Source organism: Enoplosus armatus, chromosome 23 (assembly GCF_043641665.1).
Source record: "Enoplosus armatus isolate fEnoArm2 chromosome 23, fEnoArm2.hap1, whole genome shotgun sequence".
NCBI lineage: Eukaryota > Metazoa > Chordata > Actinopteri > Centrarchiformes > Enoplosidae > Enoplosus > Enoplosus armatus.
Genome location: NC_092202.1, coordinates 5,268,011 through 5,291,935, shown reverse-complemented (window position 1 = coordinate 5,291,935; position 23,925 = coordinate 5,268,011). Strand labels below are relative to the sequence as shown.

Sequence of the window (23,925 nt, the reverse complement as noted above, 5' to 3'; positions counted from 1 at the left end):
AAGTGACCATTTTCATTACTTAAAATATAGCATTCAATGTTTTACCCAGATTGTTCTTCACAGGGTGGAAAAGGTATTTAAAACATAAAGGGATTTTCCACTGAAGTAAAGATTCATTTGTTTTTTTAGGTTGTTTAGCTGCTTAGTAATGCAAGCTGACTCACATCCACTGTTTGAGACTAGATTAAAACTGCCTTTAAATCATTATTAAATCTAACAAGAATCACCACCAAATTACTGGAGAAAATGTACAAAGAAAGTAACATATTATTTCTCTGTATTAAACAAGTAAAATCAAACTTGATCTGCCTGAAATCACAATCATGTTGCCAGGAAGTACATACATGACAGAAACCAGCTGTCTAGGTGTAATAATGTTGGAGAAGCACAAAAAATGTTTAGCAAACACGATTATCTTTGTGTATATTTCAATAGAGTATTTGCCGTGTTAGTAATCAGTCTTTTATTGACTTCAGGATGTGAGAGTTGAGGACCATTTATGTGTCAGAGCAGTAATTAAATTATTACTGTCTGCACACCTTATTATTGTGTAATTAAAGATATACATATTATTATATTATTATCTTACAGAGTAAGAACAAAAGAACAGTGTAAAATTCATAATCCAGCCCGCCCCCTGTAAATGCAGAGTGAGTACATCTACAGTTATAGTACAGATATCACCACATGTCAATGAAATCAATAAATATATATATAAACAAAAACAGGCAGTGCAGTCTTCAATTAAATTAGTTTATTAAATTAATTTACTTTTCAATGTACAGATTGGATAACAAAATATAAATATCAAAATATATTCGCGCACCCTTTTGAGTTGAGATTATTTTGTTTCTGGTAATGGAATTCAGTTCAAATCAATTGTATTTATATAGGGCCGAATTGTAGCAGAAGTTATGTCAGGGCACGTTTCATAGAGAACCCAACAGTTCCCACCATGAGCCCGCTCTTGGTTGGGGCGGAAAAAACTGCCTTTTAACAGGCAGAAACCTTGAACAGAACTGGACTCCAGGTGGGCGGTCATCTGCCTTGACCAGTTGGGGTGGGGGGGGCTGGGGGGTGGGGGGGGGGGGCGCTGTGAAGGGGGGGGGGGTTAGGGGGGGGGGTGTCTCTCTGCTCTCTTTTCCTGTTTGTGTACTCGCAGCCTTCTGGATCCCCTGGAGAGTTTTCATGGACTTGTTGGGGCGACCTGACGAGCCTGATTTCTTGTGTCGGAGATTTGTTGACGTTTGTTAAAGGACGTGTCCTGATCAAAGATGACTCCACACGGTGAAGTTTCCGTACGGTGGCAGTGGACGCCAGGGCAACTATGTCTTAAGCCCCCCCCCACTTAATGTTTTTTTTTTGTATGTTTGTTTTTGTTTTCTTCTTTCTTCTTCTTTCCTCTTGAATGTTGGCCTGGCACGTTCTTCTCCATCTTCTTGAGACAGAATAGGTTTGTTGACGTTTGTTAAAGGACGTGTCCTGATCAAAGATGACTCCACACGGTGAAGTTTCCGTACGGTGGCAGTGGAGGACAGGGCAACTATATCTTAAGATCCCCCCCCCCCCCACCACCACTTAATGTTTGTTTTTGTTTGTTTTTGTTTTCTGTGTTTTTTTTTTTTTTTTTCTCCCCCCTCACTTAATGTTTTTTTATTTTCTTCTTTCCTCTTCTTTCCTCTTGTCACTATATGTTAAGACACCCCCCCCCCCCCGCCACCACTTAATGTTTTTTGTTTTTTTGTTTGTTTTTGTTTTCTTTGGTTTTGGTTTTTTTTCTCCCCCCTCACTTAATGTTTTTTGTTTGTTTGTTTTTGTTTTCTTCTTTCTTCTTCTCTCCTCTCCTCTTGACTTGTTGGGGTGACCTGGCACTATATCTTAAGAACCTCCCCCCCCCCAGAGAGCAAACCAGATTGTTTTCTTTTGTTTTGGTGTTTGTTTGTTCTTTCGTCTTTCTTCTTGACTTGTTGGGGTGACCCGACGACTTCTTCTTGAGAGAGACAGGATAGGTTTCTTGAAGTCTGTCAAAGGACGTGTCCTGATCAAAAGATTTCTTACAGTGGCATCGGAGCCCCCACCCCACTTAATGTTTTTGTTGTTGTTGTTTTTTAAATTGTTTTTTTTTGTTGTTGTTATTTTTTTCTTTGCTCTTGCCTCAGGACTCATCTACTGCTGAATGGCAAACAACACACACATGTATAAACATATATGTATGTATACGTATAAACGATACGACATACTTACTTACACAACCATCATCTTCTTCCCTCGTCTATGGGGAAGAAGATGTGTGGTGTGTCTACCTGCGTTTTTTTGGTCACAGATGGAGCTCCTTCCTGCCTCTCGTAGAACAGCAGGTATGCCGTTCGCTGCCGCAGGTGACAGACGGAAGAGCCGGTTGTCTCGCTCACTTTGTCGTCATTGTACGTGAGCCAGCGTTCTGTCACGTCCCCTGATGTCTGCTCTCTGTAAGCACCGTCACAGATGTAATGGCCTGAGAGGAGAGGACACATTTCTTTAAGGGTACACATCCAAAGGAAGCGGTCGATTCTTAAACCTTGAAAATCATTTTCAAACAGGTGAAGCTACCAAACGCCACCAAACACTTACCAGAGTGAGCTGTGGAGCCCAAATGGCTGACGATGCTGACTAACGAGTAGCGAGTTGATGCCTAGAAAAGAACAATTAAATTTGACAGCAGGTCCTGTATATTTGACAGATTTTCTGTAAATCGTTGTTCTAGGATCAGTTTCTATGCAACAAATAAAGCTGTTAGACAGGAAAAGTCATCTTTACCTCATCAGTGATGATGCCTTCAGGTTTCACCAGAAGCTCCCTTGTTAAAACGACGGGGATGGCAATTTTCTCCAGGTCGAAGGATGGAGTGAATCTGAATCTTTTGAGCTGGAGAATCAGTACACTGTGGACAGAAAAGAGGTACAGGAGTGAGAGATGGAGAGAAGAGGGCCAGATCACAAGTTGACAGAAAGAAGGAAAGTGTTCAGGCTGAACTGCGGATGATATTACATACTTTGGCAATGTCAAGAATGACCACTGCTGTGACGACTCCTTGGAATCACACTCGCATCTATACTCAAGCTGGCTCTCCTGCAAGCAGGGAACAGGAGTAAGAAGCAGGTTTTAGTTTTTCTTTTCATGGATGACGAATGACATTTTCAAACAAACACACAACATGTGGGTGGAGTGTTTGTGTGTGTAGTGTGTAATGAAATCACATTAAACTCAGAGTAAATGAGCAGATGTGCCACTTACTTTTATGTACTCCTGCAGACTCTGGCTCACAGAGCCCACAGGCACCAGGTCCAGGGATAGGTTGAGGAAATCCTCCACCCTCGGGGAATGCATACCACATCTGCAGAATAAAGGGACAACTCGTGTTACAACACGGCTACAGATTTCACAGTAAGTGTAAAAAAGTAAGTGGCTGTGCATTCATACCCTCTGCAGGTCCTGGTGCTCAACATCTGGAAGGCAATGTGAGCATCGATAGGGCAAGTGTATCTGATGCCCATGTCCACTGCTGCCGTCTGCAGGCCGGCGGACGGAGACCTCAGCATGTCCAGCACACAGCTGAGGAACTCATGGGCGTCCTGCACAGAAACATACAGAACAAAGATGTTCAGAAAAAGACGTTCGTAAAGATGTGTGTGGTGCTATGTTGTGTATTGTAAACATAAAGCATACTAACTTTCTGACTATTGTCCTTAAACTCTGAGTTATACTCAGCAACTGTGTTTTTAAAGGCAGCCAGGACACTTTTTTTCTCCTTCTTGTTGACAGAGAAGTGACAGACGCCAACCTCCACAAACCCTCTGGGAAGAGCAAAGATGAAGAGGAAAGGACAGAAGACAGTTTTTTTGTTTTTGTTACTTCTTGTTAATCTGCAAATTTAGCGGAGAAAGAGTGATCTGTGTGTGTGTGTGTGTGAGAGTGTGTGTGTGTGTGTGTGTGTGAGTTTGTGTGTGTGTGTGTGTGTGTGCGTGTGTGTGGAGGTGCTGTACCTGATGAGTCGACATTCGGAGTGAGAACTCCACACCTCCTGCTGGTTGTGGACCTCCTGAACGAAATGAGTCAGTGTCAGGAGGCCTTGCAGAGTGGAGTTCATGTAGCAGGTCTGCGCCAGGTTGGGGAACCTTAAACACAACAAAGACAGGGGACCAAACTCAGACTGGAGCTCGTTTTCTTCACAGTGTGCATGTTTCAGCTGTATTTCAGGGGTGAAGATTGATATATCTAAACCTGGAACAACGTTATATACAAGCAAGTATAAAAACAACACATGAGCGTTCAGTGTGTGTATATGAGTCTGTTTGCAGGTACATACCCGAGGCAGACTAGCTCCTCTCTGGAGAGGTGTTTTCTGGTGGCTGGTGTACGCGACTCTGAGACGTGGGCATATATATTCGCCCGCAGATCGATGTCGATGGATTCGACCTGACTCCCACCATGACCGATTGGGGTCGGCTGCCTTGGCCTTGGTTCATCAGTGGGGATCACACTTGAGCTGCCATCTGATTTGTCTTTGGACGGCTCGACCTCTACTGTCTCAAGTGGATGGCTTCTCTCGGCTCCTTGGTCTGTCACAACTGGAGACGCGACCTTGTGTTTCTGTTGAGTGTCAGTACAAAAAAAACACTTACAGCAAAATCATATTCACATAATATGCAGAATCCGCATGTTAGCATTTTAGCAGTTTAGTCAGCTGGTAACACTAGCAACATTCAGCTCTGTAGAACATACTTTGCGGCGAGAGAGAAGCCACCTACGCCACCACGGTTTCTTTTTCTTTTTAGTCTCAGTTGCAGCAGAGACAGGAGTAGAGACTGGGGTGGAGACTGTGGTGGAGACTGGGGTAGAGACTGGAGTGGAGACTGGGGTAGAGACTGGAGTGGAGACTGGGGTGGGTGAAGCCTCCTGGACACCGGCGTCTTTGTCAGATTCTTTGATGACGTTGACGCTGGAGATAAAGGGAAACACAGATGGTTATTCTACTGTACGGTCCCGAGGGGCGAACAATATAAAAGGAACACCAATATAATGTGTTCAGTCAGCCAAAATAGAAACAGACAGTAAAGAGATGTCATACCTCTTTTCTGTGGCAGAAGGTGGCTGGGTTGTGACTTCTGCCTCATCTTCTTTCACTGGCGTCTTTTTGGTTTTCTGTTGGGTATAAAATCATAAACCCAGAAAATACAGCTGAGACAGGCACGAATTATTGCACCATTTTGGTCAGTGGTTATTATATGTTATTGTAATTGTAATATTCAGCTCTGATAAACATACATTCTTACGGAGCCACCTACGCCACCAGGAAGCCTTCTTAGCTTTATTCCCTGGAGCCTCAGTTGGAGCTGTGAGGACTGTGATGGCTGAGGTAGACGTAGAGTCAGGGACCACAGTTTTTTCTTTTGGGTCTTCCTCTACATTGACACTGGAAATAAAGAGAAAATACAGATGATAATTCAACTGTGTACTCGAGTCAAAATGATTGCTAAAAGTCAATCAGAATTGGATTGACTCTCCTGGTGGTTTCAGGAAAGACATAATCACTGTCCTTTTACAAGTGACATATTTAGAAAAATATTAATACAATTATGACAGAGTGTGAGTGTGTATCTATGTTACCAAACAAATTGAATAAAACACCATACAAGATACCATAAAGAGCAGATTATATAATTATGAGACATCTTACTTCTTCTGTGGGCTGGAGCTTTTCGTGTCTCCAACTTCCACATCAGTTTGACTTTTATTCTGTTTAAAACATATAAAAGCATACGTGATTAAATACGACAGATTCATAATCGGCTGCTTCACACAGAAATATCAACAACAAAAAACATTGAGAAATTCAGAATTCACAATCCCAATTGTAGTTTTAGTTTAGTTTAAACGACAGAAAATCAAGTGTATACCTTAAGTCGTCTGCGAAGGTAGCGAAACATCTTTGTAGTGACTGTAATTTGCTCAGTAAGACGGAAACTTTGCAAAATTTTCAGTATCTGGCTGTGATATCGAAGGTCGGTTTGCAAATCTCAGTGCAAATTATGTTATGACCCTACAGACTTTAGAATGATATTTCATTGACATCATAGTCTTTGGAATTCTTTGGGAACACCGGAATTTGAATAAATTAGAATTGCAATAAATTAGAATCAGACCAGTTTGAATGGTTAATAACAATTAACCATTCAAACTTTGTACACAGACAGATATAGATATGATATTTAGGGCAATCAATGTGAATCAAGTTCATGAATTTGCTACCAACAGCAGATTTTGGTTGTTTTTGATGTTCCAAAAGCAGTTCTTAGATAATATCCAGACAATACAAAAAAAAAAAATAATGTGATGACTTGGCTACTAGATCAGTTAAATATGTTAGATCCACTCTGAACTTGAGAGCAGATTTCAAGGTTAATTTAAGCAGTGTAATACTACATGAACATGTGTGTGTGTGTGTGTGTGTGTGTGTGTGTGTGTGTGTGCGTACGTGTGATAGTTTTAAATGTAGTGCAGAACAAGAAAAATAAATATGGGTAAAGTTAATTGGTGGTTGGCACATGAGCTTGTTTAATCTTTTTAAGTGAAAATATGAGGTTACTCATGGAGAGACCAGAAGAGCCACTGATTTCTGCTGATGTACTTTCAGTTCACAAGCCCCAAAGCTACTGTAAAAGTAGTGCAGTTGTGTACTTCTACCTTCTGAGGGTTAAAATAGTACAAAACAGTAGGACTACTGCCCCATGTAAAAACAAGGGAAAAGTAATTGTCCAAGTTGTATAAAAGGTAAGTATGAACAGCTCAGAGGCCCTGTTTTGCGTGATAATGTGAATGTTCAATTAAAAGACATTTCCATTAATATAAAAATCAACCTGTTTTTAAAGCTTGTGCTCATGACGCAACAGTCCTTGAACAGGGTAAATGATAAAATCATGACTTGCACTTAATGGAACGACTGAGTGCAAAAATCAATCTCTTCCACTTGAACGTTCAACGATCTGATTGTACCTTAGTATTTGTGTACTACGGCAAGCAGCAAGGCAGACAGAGAGTACCACAATCTTCAATCCACATCCAGCCAGATCCAGTCCGGAGGTTTGGTTCATGGCTGTTAGCGTGTGGTTTTAGTCGGCTCCGGGTTCCCTCCAGCCTCCAAACGTCTTTTCCAAGTAGAGAGCCACCTCGAGGGTCAGGCGGTCCTGCAGCTTCCCAGCAACGACCTGCAGACCCAGGGGCAGACCTTCCTCACCCAGACCCAGAGGGCACTGGGTGACCGGCAGCCCGAGGATGTTGATTATACCTGGAGGCAGAGAAGAATGGACGTCACGGTTTCATATGTGGAAATAAAAATAAGACTGGAGCACCTTCTGACAACTTTACTGGAGGTTGGGAGATGTCCTGTAACTGGAAATATTACGTATAAAGTTTGATCATTTTAGTGGCGCATTCTCACAGAAGAAGAAAGAGACAGAACTGTGGACAGTTGAGGAGGACTGACCTGTGTAGGCGAAGTCAAGGGGTCTGAAGAGCGGGTGGTGGTGTTTAGGAGCCACTCTGGTGTGCGAGGGGTAAAGAAAGACACCGTCAGTCCCCAGCAGCTCGTCCACTCCCTTCTGCAGCTTCTCCTTCTGATGGATGATGAAGGGTGAGGGTTTGGACACCTGGGTCATCTCCACCAGGGCCAGACCTGAACACGTCACGCACACTCATACTGTTCACAGCTGCAGCTTTAAGACGCCGTCGACCAGAATAACACAGGAAGACTTTAAGCAGCCACAATTACACAAAATGTATTTAATAACCAAAGTTTATTTTGTGTAACTGTGCATATGTTGTTGTTTGATTTCATGCTGGAGACGTCATAACTGCCAATATGAGTATGTACTCATTTTCTTTTATTTTCATTTTACATATCATAGATGATACCTATTTTACAACAAACAACAAATTGTTTTTCTCCAAATAATAAATGTATCTGTTTTTATGTAGTTTGTGATACTGTGCAGTATTGTATGGAGCCCCCAAAGTGTACAATATTGTTATGAAATAGATATTTATATGAATAAATTATGTCAAGTATTTAAAAGAAACAGTTAGTTGGTTGATTCAGAACTGCTTAGCGTTGTTGTTGCTCTAGCTAACAGGAGCTAACTGGCTACATTTGGTAGCAGTTGTTGGGCTTGTTAGAGGCAGGAGGCGTGTGATATTACAAATGGAATGAAAAAGGCAATTAGGAAATAAAATGCAATGAAGACAGTCTTGAAATAATGATGAGAGTAAACCTTAATAGCTTCATACAAATGAAAATAAATTATAATCAATATTTTTCCCTCTTACCAATAGCAGCCATGGTATGCTCGGATTTCCCCACCATCCATTTCAGCAGCTCCCACAGAGGCCACACGGGTCGTCCTGGTTCCCCAATCAGCTCAGCAAATGTCTGAGGAGGCTAAGGCAAGAAAACAATTATATTTATTATTTATTTCTAAACAATCACAAATTACACAAGAGTGAGTATATTATATTTGTGGTGACACTAACCTGTGTTAGTGCCTTTACTGTGAGTGTGTTACCTCAACGCCAGATTTTCATTTAAAACAAGTCACTAAGTGATTAATTTATGTCATAAAGTACCTCAAAATAGTAGCGCTCAGATAATACACACTGTACACAGCACACAAAATATCAGAGAAGCTTTTCATGATTTTTTTGCAACATTTGATGCCTGAAATATTGTTTTTAAAATCCACTTGAGTCAAAAGATTTGCTCCCGCTGAAGGACCTTTGCGTATTTTTGAGGCGAGATGAGACATGACTTCCAACATCAGAGAGGCCTGATGAAAACATGATGAATTATGATCAATTTAAACCTGCTGCTTTATCAGTCTGAAGGTTTTTTCATCAACATGTTAACAAACATCACCACTGGGTGGCGCCATAGTTGAAACTTTAGAAACTGTTATATAGCTTTTTATCCAGGCAATAGATTTGTTTTTATAATTTTCATAACCTTTGAAAGCGGTTCGCTACTGAACACAGTGTCTGGGTGCTTTACAGTCTAGTTTAAATCCGCGGTGGAAGAAGTACTCACATTGTTTACTGAAGTAAAAGTACCAACACAACAATGTAAAAATACTCTATGACAAGCAAAAGTCTTCATTCAAAATCCTACTTAATCCTTTCCTTATCCTAGTAAAAGTATTATAACAAAATGTACTTAGAAGAATCAAAAGTACAAGTTCTGCAGAGCAACACATTATTTACATTACATTATCATTGCAGTAACATTTTATACCAGGAAACCATGAATGGCATGACAGTAATAATAACTTATTCAACTAACCAAAGGACCCTGCAAACCCCATAGCACTGTGTGTGTGTGTGTGTGTGTGTGTGTGTGTGTGTGTGTGTGTGTGGTATGCTAAAGCTAAACAGATTAGTGAACCGTTTCTGGGCAGCAGACTACAATAGGCGCTGTGACTAAGACTCAACCTGCTTTCTTTCACATTCACGTCTTATTAGACAGATTCACGACTGTTTCCTGTTTCATGTCCAATAACTGTCCTGCACAGACAGGCAGGGACACGCTGCTCTGGATCAAGGTTGTCAGCTACCTTGCCCTTCTCGTCAGGAAGGCCCATGTAGGTGTCCCAGATCTGGAAGCCATAGCGGAGCTCTGGGAAACGAGCTTCTTGGACTTTCACCCCGAGGTCGGCCTCCAGACGCTCCACCACCTGAAGAACATCGCGTGAGGATTTTAATTAACCTTCCTGATACGCCCGGTTCTGCAGAAGTTATTTGACCAATGGATTCAACGCACCTTCCTCTGAATCTCCATGAGCTCTTTGCTGACGGGGTACGTCACAGTAGAGCCGCCATCGTGAGGGATGGTGAAGAACCGCAGCTTCTTTAAGTCAACCTTCGTGTTTAAAGACAACCTGTGTAAACATGTGGAAGCAAATACTGCAAATTAGACAAACATTAGCGGACAAAGGCCATTGTTTGGTTTTGATTTTTACAACAAGCATTGTAAGAAAACCTCCCAGAAAAAAGAACGCTTAGAAAGTATCTGAATGTTTATAAAGTAAGCTGATTTTGGAAAAAACACACTCATTCAGCTCTTACATGTGAGCTTTGGGTCCTGCCATGATACTGAGCATGGGCAGCAGGTCCTCAGCGTAGCGGCACATGGGACCATTGCTGATGTACTCCTCGTGTCTGCCGGAGCAAGGAGGGTACTGGTTCTCAAAGGACACAACACCTGCAGACACACATCACAGTAACTCATTTTTGTGGGCCCTTGCCGGCAGCAGAAACAATAAGAACACTGACATATTATCACCTTTTAAGTTGATGTGGCAAACTTGTTAGCAAACAGTGGCTTGTTTACACATCCAGCACTTAAGGAGAAACATTAGCATTCATTTGTAGTGATTTCCACCTGATATATTTAATCTCTTTTAGCTCTGTTTCTGGTCTCAGCTAGTCGCTAACTGTGTCTGTCTGCTGTTTGGTGCTGAACATATTGTGAACAGTGTGTTTTTAGAGCTTTCTCACTAAAAACAGCTGAAAAAGATGCCATGAGAGTGAACCACGCTAAACAATGACTTGAAACTCACTAAAAAAAAAAAGCTCTGTGAATGAGGGCTGCAGATTCAAGTGATAATTCGGGTTCATCACTACCAGCGACCCCTTTTACATTGTCATTTAATATAACGGATACTGCAGCAGCACACTGAATAAGGACGGGCTGCATTAATACATATTTAACATGTAGTTTCTCTTACCGGGGGTGGTTTTATGGCCGAATATACCGTTGAAGAAACAGGGCATACGGATGCTGCCGCCGATGTCTGAGCCCACGCCGATGACTGCGCCTGCTCCTCCCAGTATACTGCCCTCCCCACCTGAGGCCGGCAGGTAAGCAGAGAGAGAGAGGAGAGATAAGCTGGCAGTCCTGCTTTATCCACAGTCTTGTTTAATAATACTACACTACTACTACAACATTAACATTAACTGCAACAATTATTCAATATTCAATTTTCCAGAACACCTAATAAATAATGTTATATACTATAATATAGCTTTTCTTATCATGGCTCTTAGTAGTGGAGTCCTCGACAACAACAAGTCTTTATATTATGTCTTGTTAATGTTTTGTTTATCACCTCAGAGAACTTATACTTCTAAAATACACCGAGCTCTTGTTTCTTTAGGGTCTGAATGCACTTACAGTAAATCCCTATGGACAATAGCATTTGCCAAATAAAAGTACTGTAAGGTAATGAGAAAGCGAGGCCTATATTTTGAGGTATGATCAGTTGAGAAACACAAAGTTCCATCTATAACTCAAGAGTCTTCAACCATGTTTGCACATAATGAATTAAAAACAAATAACAGCTTTAAAAGAGTACTTTAGCATAGCACCCCTATAACGTTGTCAGACTCATAATGGACAGGATCATTGGTGCACTCATTCTTCTTCCTTCAGTTGGAGATTTGGGTGTGTCATGCTAGTAGCTGCTAATGTAGCCTCGAGCTGCTAGCCTCAAACAGAGGTGAGGAGCGGGCTGCAGAGGTCTGGTAAGCTCACTTCTTTCTAACTCCACACAAACAGATTTTTTTTAATTTTCAAACTTGTAGTCTTCAAGTGACATCATTTGAGGCAGTTTAACAAACTTTGTGCAGCTCTCTCTGGAGCCACAAAAGACTTTATACAACTTGTTTCCACATATGTAGTAGTACTCCCCTTCCCCTTTAAGAGTTTCCCTTCCAGGGACCAGGGCCAGAGCCTCTGTGTTTGTGCGTCTGCAGTGTAATATGATTATCGGGGCTATTCCAGGAGACAAAGAGACTGACTCCAACAATAAGCTGGTCTCAATAAATGCTTCTTGGCTCTGAACCTCAAGTCAACAACAGCGTCTGACTCCCTGCCTGAAAGAGAGGTCGACTCGAGGTTAAACCGAGAGCTGCTGACCTGAACTTCCTCCTGGTATCCTCTCCAGGTCGTACGGGTTGTTGGTGATGCCGTGGAGGTGGTTGTGGGACTCGGACCACATACACATCTCACTGGTGTTGGTGACGCCCAGCGGGATGGCCCCCGCTCTCTTCAACAGGGCCACCGCTGGAGCGTCGACGGTGGCCGTGACTCCTCGCCTGGACATCAAACCTACAGTGTAGGGCATGCCTGCAAGACGCAAATGTGTCAGATGCTCAACTGCAGCATGGAGTAAACCCCAAACAAAAACAATGACTAATTTCAAGAACATTATTTGCTGGAAATGCTTTTTTTTGTGTGTGTTTTCATCACACAACATGATGTATTCAGAAAAAAGTTAGACTAAACTGTGAATGGGTGAGTGGATATCTGTTACCAGTATCAAATGTTGACTCAAATTCTGGTTATTTGATGTATGTAGTCAAAGTAAAGTGCCTGGTTTCAAGTGACCGACAGGATATTCGATGTCTGGAATTTACCCTGGAGGGCATAGCACTCTTTGACAGAGAGCGGGACTCCCAGTAAAGGTAGTCGGTCCTCCAGCACCTCCTCTCCTCCCGTTTCCTCCTCAATCAGCTTGTCGACCTGGGCCGCCTCCTGGAGGGCAGCATCGAACCTGGATGGAGAGAGAGACAAATTGTTTAAATGTAAATATGGCAGAATTCAAGTGTTGCCATGACAGTTATAACACTTTATATAATTAATTTCATTTTTCTGTCATCTTTGATACGAGTACATTTTGTACAAGTTAAAAAGGAAAATGACAGCATTAAAAGAAACAATAACTTTGTTATCGTTAAAACGATTTTTTTGTCTATAAAATGTCAGAAAATTGTGAAAAATGCGTATTATAATTTCCAACAGCCCAATGTAACATCTTTAAATGTCTTGTTTTGTTTTACCAACAGCCCGAAACCCAAAAATATTAGGTTTGCTATCATGTACAACAAAGAAATGCATCAAATCCTCACATTTGAGAAGCCGGAGCCTGAAAATATTTGCTTTAAAATATGAGTAAAACGATTAATTGATTCAACATAAATATAAAAAGACAAAAGTAAAAGTATCAGGTAAGGAGGAATGATTCTTTCTTGCCGGTCTTTTACAACAGCGTTCAGAAGAGGGTTGACTTCCTGGATCCTGTCAATGTAAGCCTGCACCACCTCCACACTTGACACCTGCAGAAACACAACATTTAGACTATAAATATGAGTGTTAGGACTAGTTACACACAACAGAAAAAGTAAAACCGCCAGAAGTGGGAAAAAAAAGTACACTTCATTTCTCCAGGTGACATATTAAACAGGTTTGTCCTAAAGATGGAGGGAGAGGAGAAAAAATGCATTCTTTCATAAATGTGTAAATGTATTGATATCCTTTAACTTTTTATGTTCCACTGCTAACATAACAGTGGGCGTGGACATAAAGTAGAGCAGCAACTATTTAGAGCAGCAGTTATTTTCATTATAGATGAATGTGCTGTTTTCTCAGTTATCCTGTTAACCAATCTGTTTATAATAACATGTAAGAAATAGTAAAAGAAAACCTGAAGATATCCACATTTCGCAAGCTGAAACTTGACTAATAATCTCTTTTCAAAATTGTTCACTAATTGATTAATCGACCAGTTGTTTCAGCTCTACATAAAAGCAACACTTGCACAATATGCTGCAATCCAATAGCCCTACAATGAATACACGACTTGTGAAGCTTATGGTTATGAACTTGCAGTGTTTAATGGTGTTTCTCCCCCTCTCCAATATACTGTGGATTCTTTACAACATAATGCAGTCAAAACCGCACAAAGTCCAACCTGTCTCAATAAGATGAAGATCGCATGCCTCACAAAAAGGCTGCAGGGCTATAGCAGAGCAGCTGCTTCTCTACTTACTTACTTTATGTTGTGTATACTGATAAGAAGCCCGGGTGTGTGCTGTGTTGTTATTCCACAGGTGTTACTGTCTTATTTCTAAAGGTTTATAGACTTAATAAATAAAATAAAACTGCAGGGAAAAGTTCATTAGACAGTGGACCAGATATTGAGATGATATTGAGAAACATGCTACGTGGATGTAAGACTTCACACTTCACTGAAAAGCCAGATTTAAAGCCAAACAGCTTATGTAACTTTTGTGAGTCTAAACAACCATTAACCAACATTAGTTAAGTAGAAGTGACTATTTGTTGGTCTGAAGCCACTAAAACACGCTTGTCTGTCCAGCCGCAGTCCTCACTCGGTTTCCCCGGGTACACACCTCTTTCCGTCGGATCTTCTTGGCGAGCTGCGTCGCTGACACGAGCAGCAGAGGGTTGCGGACGGGCGGGAGCTTCTTCCCGGACATAACGGATCTCCGGGGCGAGAACAGCCGAAACAGCACAAAGAGGACTCCCATGACCGCTTTGAAGAGCCATACCTGGGCCTTTTCCAGACGGCTCAGTGCCATGTTTCCACCGCGGAGGGAGGAAGGACGGTCAACGATTGTTCGGCTGCGGTCACACCGACGCTGTCGCCAACACTACCGGACACCTCCTAGCATGCAGCGGCTGGAGGATATATATATATACCAGCTACTTAAGCTAGCACAGGTTAGTGAGCGTGAGGCTAGAACCGGAAATTTACCTTCAAAATAAAACCATTAAATGGGCTTCATATAGCAACATAGTAGATTAGTTTCAGCTTTATAGTTATTGCCTGTGGTGGAATATAACTGAGTACATTTACTCTTAGTACTGTACTTAAGTAGAAATTGGGGGTACTTGTACCTTACTTGACTTTTTAACCCTTTCCTAATTTCAGAGGTAAATATTGTACATTGTATTCCAATAACTAACATCTATCTATCTATTTATGTATTTAGTTATTGGTCAAACTACTATTCCCAGGGTCAAGAATGAACTTTCAAGGTGAATCTAAAATTGCAAACAATAGCAAGACAATGTATGCAATACGAGTCTTATTTCGAAATGATGACCGGAATACATATGATTTATTCTGGATAACTTGACAGTGACCTATATCGGCCCCAGGGATGAAAGGTAAAGTTTAACCTGGGAATTTAACATAAATGTGGTTGCGTAAATAGCTCTATTGTGCGTGTTAAACTGGTATTTGAATTGTATATTTAGAGATAGCATTAAAACCTTTTATTATCAAACGATGAAACGGCAAATTCAACGTGACTAACTTTTGCCTTCACACAGGCCAGAAATGAGACATTATATTAGAGTTAAATACTTTAATCCATTTATACTTCCTATTTTTAGTTTATTCAGATGAATAGTATTAAGATATAATCAGCAAACAAATTATGATGTATTTTTATAGGTTAAGATCAGATCAGGTGATCAGACTGATCACTGCAGGATAATTAACATTAGCTCTACCTTTACATGCTGCAACATTGAAATTTAACATTAATGCTTCAATAATTATAATCCAATAACATAATATACATTATTCTGAAATGGGCCATTTTGTATTTGACTCTAAAATAATATCCGGATGAAGTAACTGTCTGTCAACGCTAGAGGGCAGCATTGCTAAAGACTTTAATTCCTCATTGAACATACAGAACACGTAAACCGCCTCTGCAATGCAGGTCAGTGGGTTAAAGGAGAATCCATACTGTCTGTTACAGTCAGCTCATACTGCACCACCAACACAACCATCACACTGAGAGGAACAGGTTTTACACGATGCATTCAGTGGCTCCACACAGACTTTATAAATTATGTTATTTAACCTTTTGAAAGATTGCTAGTGAAACGTTATTGAGGCCTTTGATAACATCTTATCTTACTGCATGTTCATGCCTTTCATCTCATTGGCATCTTCTGCTTCATTTCTCTTTTTTCCTGTGACAACAAAATAAATACAAATAAATAATTAAAGATTCAGCTTGGTTAATAATCAGTGGTGCCATGTAATTAAGTGCATTTACTAAAGTTCTGTACTTAACTACAAATCTGAGGTACTTGTACTTTACTTGAATATTAATAATATATAGAGCAATATATATAAAAAGGACTGTTTTTCTGCATAACAAATACTTTTACTTTTGATACTTGAAGTTCATTTTGCTGATAATACTTCTGCCCTGTTGTATTGATATTTTTACTTAAGTAAAATAATTGAAATTAACTCTTTAACCACGTATGATACTTGCATCAGCCTAACTTGCATATATTGGACTTTTTTCAGTGTATTTGTTGGCTGAAACTATATATTTTTAGGTTCAAACTAACATCTACAAGAGCATCATAATACTATATGTTGAGTCAAGTGATCAATATGTAATCTGATTTATTTTGATAAGAGCAGCTTGATGGTGTATTTATGTTAAATAATAGCTCCTGTAGCTCTGATAAATGTTTTCACTAATGAGAGGGGGTCTGTGCATCTGTCATCCTAGTTGAAAACGTCATATTAGAGCGTGACTGTGTGAATAAAAGAAATGGAAAATCAATAAGATCCACAGAATGGCAGCATACCTACTGCTGAGCTATTTATTGATCCTCTTATTTCAGGAGGGACCTCATTTCACAGCCAGTTTTGAGATTCAGAGCTGATGCTCGGAGGCAGGAAATTTTACTCCACTTAGATTCTGACAACGGAAGGACGTGGATGTTTTGCACTCTTAAGGGTTACACACTGAAATGCTGCAACCTTTTGCACACAGACGTTGACCTACAACCTGTTAACCCATTAACACACAGTTGAGAGGCAATACCTTATCTGTAGTCAATAAACCACATTTTCTGTTGACAAAATGAAGTGACGGGCACAGAATTAAAAGGTAAATACTCCTCGGAGGGGTACGCCCAGTCCAAAAAACATAACACAAACATGTCACGATCCCAACCGAGTGGAGAAAAACAGATCATTCCTTACCTGTAAGATGAATCCCGAGGCTCAGAAAACTACCAGGCATGTAGAAACAAGAGGGGAAACCAGGGAAAACACATATTTGACATTGTTTGTATCCCTTTTTGAAGCTGCAGGAGAAATGCTGCTGTCTGGGAAAGTGCATAAAGCAAATGTAACTGCAGTTAACGGCCCATTATTTTGAGATCATGAAGTGTCCATTGTGTTTTATGGGAACCTTAAAGCCTTTGTGAATGCAGGCCTTCGGGGTAAAATGATACAGGGTCAGTGAACAACAGAGGACGGCTTTGGGCACTTTTGTATTCATTTCCATCTTCTTTCCTGTCTCTGTTGTCACAGGATACACGCCACATGCCATCCACCTATTGCTCATTATTTTGACTCTCACATTGTAGAAAAAAACTCTGGTTCTTTCATAAATTGTGACTGACAATCTAACACACTCCCTGGAAACACCCAAATGGATCACATACAGTATTATCCAGACATCTAATTTTCCTAATGAGATAACAGATGATGAAAATAACCGTCTGATCTCTGAGTAGACAGTAATTTACTTTACTGTTCCCACTTCACTCTGATCCACTTTCCTGCACCTCCAATCCGCCCTGGAGACCAATGTAGGCTGATATGTCGGCCCCTTGGGGTTAAAAAGCTGACTGTGTGTGTCTTTGTGTGCCTAAGTGACCATTTTCATTACTTAAAATATAGCATTCAATGTTTTACCCAGATTGTTCTTCACAGGGTGGAAAAGGTATTTAAAACATAAAGAGATTTTCCACTAAAATAACAATTCATTTGTTTTTTTAGGTTGTTTACCTGCTTAGTAATGCAAGCTGACTCACATCCACTGTTTGAGACTAGATTAAAACTGCCTTTAAATCATTATTAAATCTTAAAAGAATCACCACCAAATTACTGGAGAAAATGTGCAAAGAAAGTAACATATTATTTCTCTGTATTAAACAAGTAAAATCAAACTCGATCTGCCTGAAATCACAATCATCCTCAAAATGTTGCCAGGAAGTACATACATGACAGAAACCAGCTGTCTAGGTGTAATAATGTTGGAGAAGCACAAAAAATGTTTAGCAAACACGATTATCTTTGTGTATATTTCAATAGAGTATTTGCCGTGTTAGTAATCAGTCTTTTATTGACTTCAGGATGTGAGAGTTGAGGACCATTTATGTGTCAGAGCAGTAATTCAATTATTACTGTCTGCACACCTTATTATTGTGTAATTAAAGATATACATATTATTATATTATTATCTTACAGAGTAAGAACAAAAGAACAGTGTAACATTCATAATCCAGCCCGCCCCCTGTAAATGCAGAGTGAGTACATCTACAGTTATAGTACAGATATCACCACATGTCAATGAAATCAATAAATATATATATAAACAAAAACAGGCAGTGCAGTCTTCAATTAAATTAGTTTATTAAATTAATTTACTTTTCAATGTACAGATTGGATAACAAAATATAAATATCAAAATATATTCGCGCACCCTTTTGAGTTGAGATTATTTTGTTTCTGGTAATGGAATTCAGTTCAAATCAATTGTATTTATATAGGGCCGAATTGTAGCAGAAGTTATGTCAGGGCACGTTTCATAGAGAACCCAACAGTTCCCACCATGAGCCCGCTCTTGGTTGGGGCGGAAAAAACTGCCTTTTAACAGGCAGAAACCTTGAACAGAACTGGACTCCAGGTGGGCGGTCATCTGCCTTGACCAGTTGGGGTGGGGGGGGCTGGGGGGTGGGGGGGGGGGGGGGGGGGGCGCTGTGAAGGGGGGGGGGGGGGGTTAGGGGGGGGGTGTCTCTCTGCTCTCTTTTCCTGTTTGTGTACTCGCAGCCTTCTGGATCCCCTGGAGAGTTTTCATGGACTTGTTGGGGCGACCTGACGAGCCTGATTTCTTGTGTCGTAGATTTGTTGACGTTTGTTAAAGGACGTGTCCTGATCAAAGATGACTCCACACGGTGAAGTTTCCGTACGGTGGCAGTGGAGGACAGGGCAACTATATCTTAAGATCCCCCCCCCCCCACCACCACTTAATGTTTGTTTTTGTTTGTTTTTGTTTTCTGTGTTTTTTGTTTTTTTTTCTCCCCCCTCACTTAATGTTTTTTTATTTTCTTCTTTCCTCTTCTTTCCTCTTGGCACTATATGTTAAGACACCCCCCCCCCCCCCCCGCCACCACTTAATGTTTTTTGTTTGTTTGTTTGTTTTTGTTTTCTTTGGTTTTTGTTTTTTTTCTCCCCCCTCACTTAATGTTTTTTGTTTGTTTGTTTTTGTTTTCTTCTTTCTTCTTCTTTCCTCTTCTTTCCTCTTGAATGTTGGCCTGGCACGTTCTTCTCCATCTTCTTGAGACAGAATAGGTTTGTTGACGTTTGTTAAAGGACGTGTCCTGATCAAAGATGACTCCACACGGTGAAGTTTCCGTACGGTGGCAGTGGAGGACAGGGCAACTATATCTTAAGACCCCCCCCCCCCCACCACCACTTAATGTTTGTTTTTGTTTTCTGTGTTTTGTTTTGTTTTTTCTCCCCCCTCACTTAATGTTTTTTTATTTTCTTCTTTCCTCTTCTTTCCTCTTGGCACTATATGTTAAGACACCCCCCCCCCCCCCCCCCCCCCCGCCACCACTTAATGTTTTTTGTTTGTTTGTTTGTTTTTGTTTTCTTTGGTTTTGTTTTTTTTTCTCCCCCCTCACTTAATGTTTTTTGTTTGTTTGTTTTTGTTTTCTTCTTTCTTCTTCTCTCCTCTTCTCTTGACTTGTTGGGGTGACCTGGGACTATATCTTAAGAACCCCCCCCCCCCCCGGAGAGCAAACCAGATTGTTTTCTTTTGTTTTGGTGTTTGTTTGTTCTTTCGTCTTTCTTCTTGACTTGTTGGGGCGACCCGACGACTTCTTCTTGAGAGAGACAGGATAGGTTTCTTGAAGTCTGTCAAAGGACGTGTCCTGATCAAAAGATTTCTTACAGTGGCATCGGAGCCCCCACCCCACTTAATGTTTTTGTTGTTGTTGTTTTTTAAATTGTTTTTTTTTGTTGTTATTATTTTTTTCTTTGCTCTTGCCTCAGGACTCATCTACTGCTGAATGGCAAACAACACACACATGTATAAGTGTACATATATGTATGTATGCGTATAAACGATACGACATACTTACTTCCACAACCATCATCTTCTTCCCTCGTCTATGGGGAAGAAGATGTGTGGTGTGTCTACCTGCGTTTTTTTGGCCACAGATGGAGCTCCTTCCTGCCTCTCGTAGAACAGCAGGTATGCCGTTCGCTGCCGCAGGTGACAGACGGAAGAGCCGGTTGTCTCGCTCACTTTGTCGTCATTGTACGTGAGCCAGCGTTCTGTCACGTCCCCTGATGTCTGCTCTCTGTAAGCACCGTCACAGATGTAATGGCCTGAGAGGAGAGGACACATTTTTTTAAGGGTACACATCCAAAGGAAGCCGTCAATTCTTAAAACTTGAAAATCATTTTCAAACAGGTGAAGCTACCAAACGCCACCAAACACTTACCAGAGTGAGCTGTGGAGCCCAAATGGCTGACGATGCTAACTAACGAGTAGCGAGTTGATGCCTAGAAAAGAACAATTCAATTTGACAGCAGGTCCTGTATACATATTTGACAGATTTTCTGTAAATCGTTGTTCTAGGATCAGTTTCTATCCAGCAAATAAAGCTGTTAAGACAGGACAAGTCATCTTTACCTCATCAGTGATGATGCCTTCAGGTTTCACCAGAAGCTCCCTTGTTAAAACGATGGGGATGGCAATTTTCTCCAGGTCGAAGGATGGAGTGAATCTGAATCTTTTGAGCTGGAGAATCAGTACACTGTGGACAGAAAAGAGGTACAGGAGTGAGAGATGAGTGAGAGATGAAGAGGGCCAGATCACAAGTTGACAGAAAGAAGGAAAGTGTTCAGGCTGAACTGCGGATGATATTACATACTTTGGCAATGTCAAGAATGACCACTGCTGTGACGACTCCTTGGAATCACACTCGCATCTATACTCAAGCTGGCTCTCCTGCAAGCAGGGAACAGGAGTAAGAAGCAGGTTTTAGTTTTTCTTTTCATGGATGATGAATGACATTTTCAAACAAACACACAACATGTGGGTGGAGTGTTTGTGTGTGTAGTGTGTAATGAAATCACATTAAACTCAGAGTAAATGAGCAGATGTGCCACTTACTTTTATGTACTCCTGCAGACTCTGGCTCACAGAGCCCCCAGGCACCAGGTCCAGGGATAGGTTGAGGAAATCCTCCACCCTCGGGGAATGCATACCACATCTGCAGAATAAAGGGACAACTCGTGTTACAACACGGCTACAGATTTCACAGTAAGTGTAAAAAAGTAAGTGGCTGTGCATTCATACCCTCTGCAGGTCCTGGTGCTCAACATCTGGAAGGCAATGTGAGCATCGATAGGGCAAGTGTATCTGATGCCCATGTCCACTGCTGCCGTCTGCAGGCCGGCGGACGGAGACCTCAGCATGTCCAGCACACAGCTGAGGAACTCATGGGCGTCCTGCACAGAAACATACAGAACAAAGATGTTCAGAAAAAGACGTTCGTAAAGATGTGTGTGGTGCTATGTTGTGTATTGTAAACATAAAGCATACTAACTTTCTGACTATTGTCCTTAAACTCTGAGTTATACTCAGCAACTGTGTTTTTAAAGGCAGCCAGGACACTTTTTTTCTCCTTCTTGTTGTCAGAGAAGTGACAGACGCCAACCTCCACAAACCCTCTGGGAAGAGCAAAGATGAAGAGGAAAGGACAGAAGACAGTTTTTTTGTTTTTGTTACTTCTTGTTAATCTGCAAATTTAGCGGAGAAAGAGTGATCTGTGTGTGAGTGTGTGTGTGTGTGTGTGTGTGTGCGTGTGTGTGTGCGTGTGTGTGGAGGTGCTGTACCTGATGAGTCGACATTCGGAGTGAGAACTCCACACCTCCTGCTGGTTGTGGACCTCCTGAACGAAATGAGTCAGTGTCAGGAGGCCTTGCAGAGTGGAGTTCATGTAGCAGGTCTGCGCCAGGTTGGGGAACCTTAAACACAACAAAGACAGGGGACCAAACTCAGACTGGAGCTCGTTTTCTTCACAGTGTGCATGTTTCAGCTGTATTTCAGGGGTGAAGATTGATATATCTAAACCTGGAACAACGTTATATACAAGCAAGTATAAAAACAACACATGAGCGTTCAGTGTGTGTATATGAGTCTGTTTGCAGGTACATACCCGAGGCAGACTAGCTCCTCTCTGGAGAGGTGTTTTCTGGTGGCTGGTGTACGCGACTCTGAGACGTGGGCATATATATTCGCCCGCAGATCGATGTCGATGGATTCGACCTGACTCCCACCATGACCGATTGGGGTCGGCTGCCTTGGCCTTGGTTCATCAGTGGGGATCACACTTGAGCTGCCATCTGATTCGTCTTTGGACGGCTCGACCTCTACTGTCTCAAGTGGATGGCTTCTCTCGGCTCCTTGGTCGGTCACAACTGGAGACGCGACCTTGTGTTTCTGTTGAGTGTCAGTACAAAAAAAACACTTACAGCAAAATCATATTCACATAATATGCAGAATCCGCATGTTAACATTTTAGCAGTTTAGTCAGCTGGTAACACTAGCAACATTCAGCTCTGTAGAACATACTTTGCGGCGAGAGAGAAGCCATCGACGCCACCACGGTTTCTTTTTCTTTTTAGTCTCAGTTGCAGCAGAGACAGGAGTAGAGACTGGGGTGGAGACTGTGGTGGAAACTGGGGTAGAGACTGGAGTGGAGACTGGGGTAGAGACTGGAGTGGAGACTGGAGTGGAGACTGGGGTGGGTGAAGCCTCCTGGACACCGGCGTCTTTGTCAGATTCTTTGATGACGTTGACGCTGGAGATAAAGGGAAACACAGATGGTTATTCTACTGTACGGTCCCGAGGGGCAAACAATATAAAAGGAACACCAATATAATGTGTTCAGTCAGCCAAAATAGAAACAGACAGTAAAGAGATGTCATACCTCTTTTCTGTGGCAGAAGGTGGCAGGGTTGTGACTTCTGCCACATCTTCTTTCACTGGCGTCTTTTTGGTTTTCTGTTGGGTATAAAATCATAAACCCAGAAAATACAGCTGAGACAGGCACGAATTATTGCACCATTTTGGTCAGTGGTTATTATATGTTATTGTAATTGTAATATTCAGCTCTGATAAACATACATTCTTACGGAGCCACCTACGCCACCAGGAAGCCTTCTTAGCTTTATTCCCTGGAGCCTCAGTTGGAGCTGTGAGGACTGTGATGGCTGAGGTAGACGTAGAGTCAGGGACCACAGTTTTTTCTTTTGGGTCTTCCTCTACATTGACACTGGAAATAAAGAGAAAATACAGATGATAATTCAACTGTGTACTCGAGTCAAAATGATTGCTAAAAGTCAATCAGAATTGGATTGACTCTCCTGGTGGTTTCAGGAAAGACATAATCACTGTCCTTTTACAAGTGACATATTTAGAAAAACATTAAGACAATTATGACAAAGTGTGAGTGTGTATCTATGTTACCAAACAAATTGAATAAAACACCACACAAGATACCATAAAGAGCAGATTATATAATTATGAGACATCTTACTTCTTCTGTGGGCTGGAGCTTTTCGTGTCTCCAACTTCCACATCAGTTTGACTTTTATTCTGTTTAAAACATATAAAAGCATACGTGATTAAATACGACAGATTCATAATCGGCTGCTTCACACAGAAATATCAACAACAAAAAACATTGAGAAATTCAGAATTCACAATCCCAATTGTAGTTTTAGTTTAGTTTACACGACAGAAAATCAAGTGTATACCTTAAGTCGTCTGCGAAGGTAGCGAAACATCTTTGTAGTGACTGTAATTTGCTCAGTAAGACGGAAACTTTGCAAAATTTTCAGTATCTGGCTGTGATATCGAAGGTCGGTTTGCAAATCTCAGTGCAAATTATGTTATGACCCTACA

The 23,925-nt window shown here is 41.2% G+C and overlaps 3 protein-coding genes across 3 annotated transcripts; all 3 read right to left on the bottom strand.

Annotated features, from left to right (window-relative positions):
- Nucleotides 1–1,753: 1,753 nt before the first annotated feature.
- LOC139306259 (ubiquitin carboxyl-terminal hydrolase 37-like) lies at nt 1,754–5,153 on the bottom strand. The gene is made up of 11 exons (XM_070930208.1): nt 5,108–5,153; nt 4,788–4,978; nt 4,346–4,629; nt 4,023–4,154; nt 3,710–3,833; nt 3,460–3,611; nt 3,274–3,373; nt 3,032–3,108; nt 2,797–2,920; nt 2,611–2,671; nt 1,754–2,494 (listed from the first exon to the last, which is right to left on the bottom strand). The coding sequence occupies exons 1-11, from the start codon at nt 5,151–5,153 to the stop codon at nt 2,256–2,258; spliced, it is 1,530 nt and encodes a 509-aa protein (XP_070786309.1). The 3' UTR covers nt 1,754–2,255.
- A 601-nt stretch (nt 5,154–5,754) lies between these two features.
- Nucleotides 5,755–14,522, bottom strand: LOC139305903 (fatty-acid amide hydrolase 2-A-like). The gene is made up of 12 exons (XM_070929852.1): nt 14,278–14,522; nt 13,118–13,200; nt 12,502–12,638; nt 12,002–12,211; nt 10,812–10,931; nt 10,150–10,285; nt 9,845–9,962; nt 9,639–9,758; nt 8,362–8,473; nt 7,523–7,711; nt 7,033–7,324; nt 5,755–5,775 (listed from the first exon to the last, which is right to left on the bottom strand). Exons 1-11 carry the CDS (start codon nt 14,464–14,466, stop codon nt 7,149–7,151), a joined length of 1,590 nt encoding a protein of 529 aa, XP_070785953.1. The 5' UTR covers nt 14,467–14,522; the 3' UTR covers nt 5,755–5,775; nt 7,033–7,148.
- A 5,039-nt stretch (nt 14,523–19,561) lies between these two features.
- LOC139306258 (uncharacterized) lies at nt 19,562–23,807 on the bottom strand. Its single transcript, XM_070930207.1, has 14 exons — nt 23,778–23,807; nt 23,558–23,616; nt 23,146–23,293; nt 22,949–23,022; nt 22,591–22,819; nt 22,175–22,458; nt 21,852–21,983; nt 21,563–21,686; nt 21,313–21,464; nt 21,127–21,226; nt 20,885–20,961; nt 20,644–20,767; nt 20,453–20,513; nt 19,562–20,336 (listed from the first exon to the last, which is right to left on the bottom strand). Exons 1-14 carry the CDS (start codon nt 23,805–23,807, stop codon nt 20,098–20,100), a joined length of 1,833 nt encoding a protein of 610 aa, XP_070786308.1. The 3' UTR covers nt 19,562–20,097.
- Nucleotides 23,808–23,925: the final 118 nt, after the last annotated feature.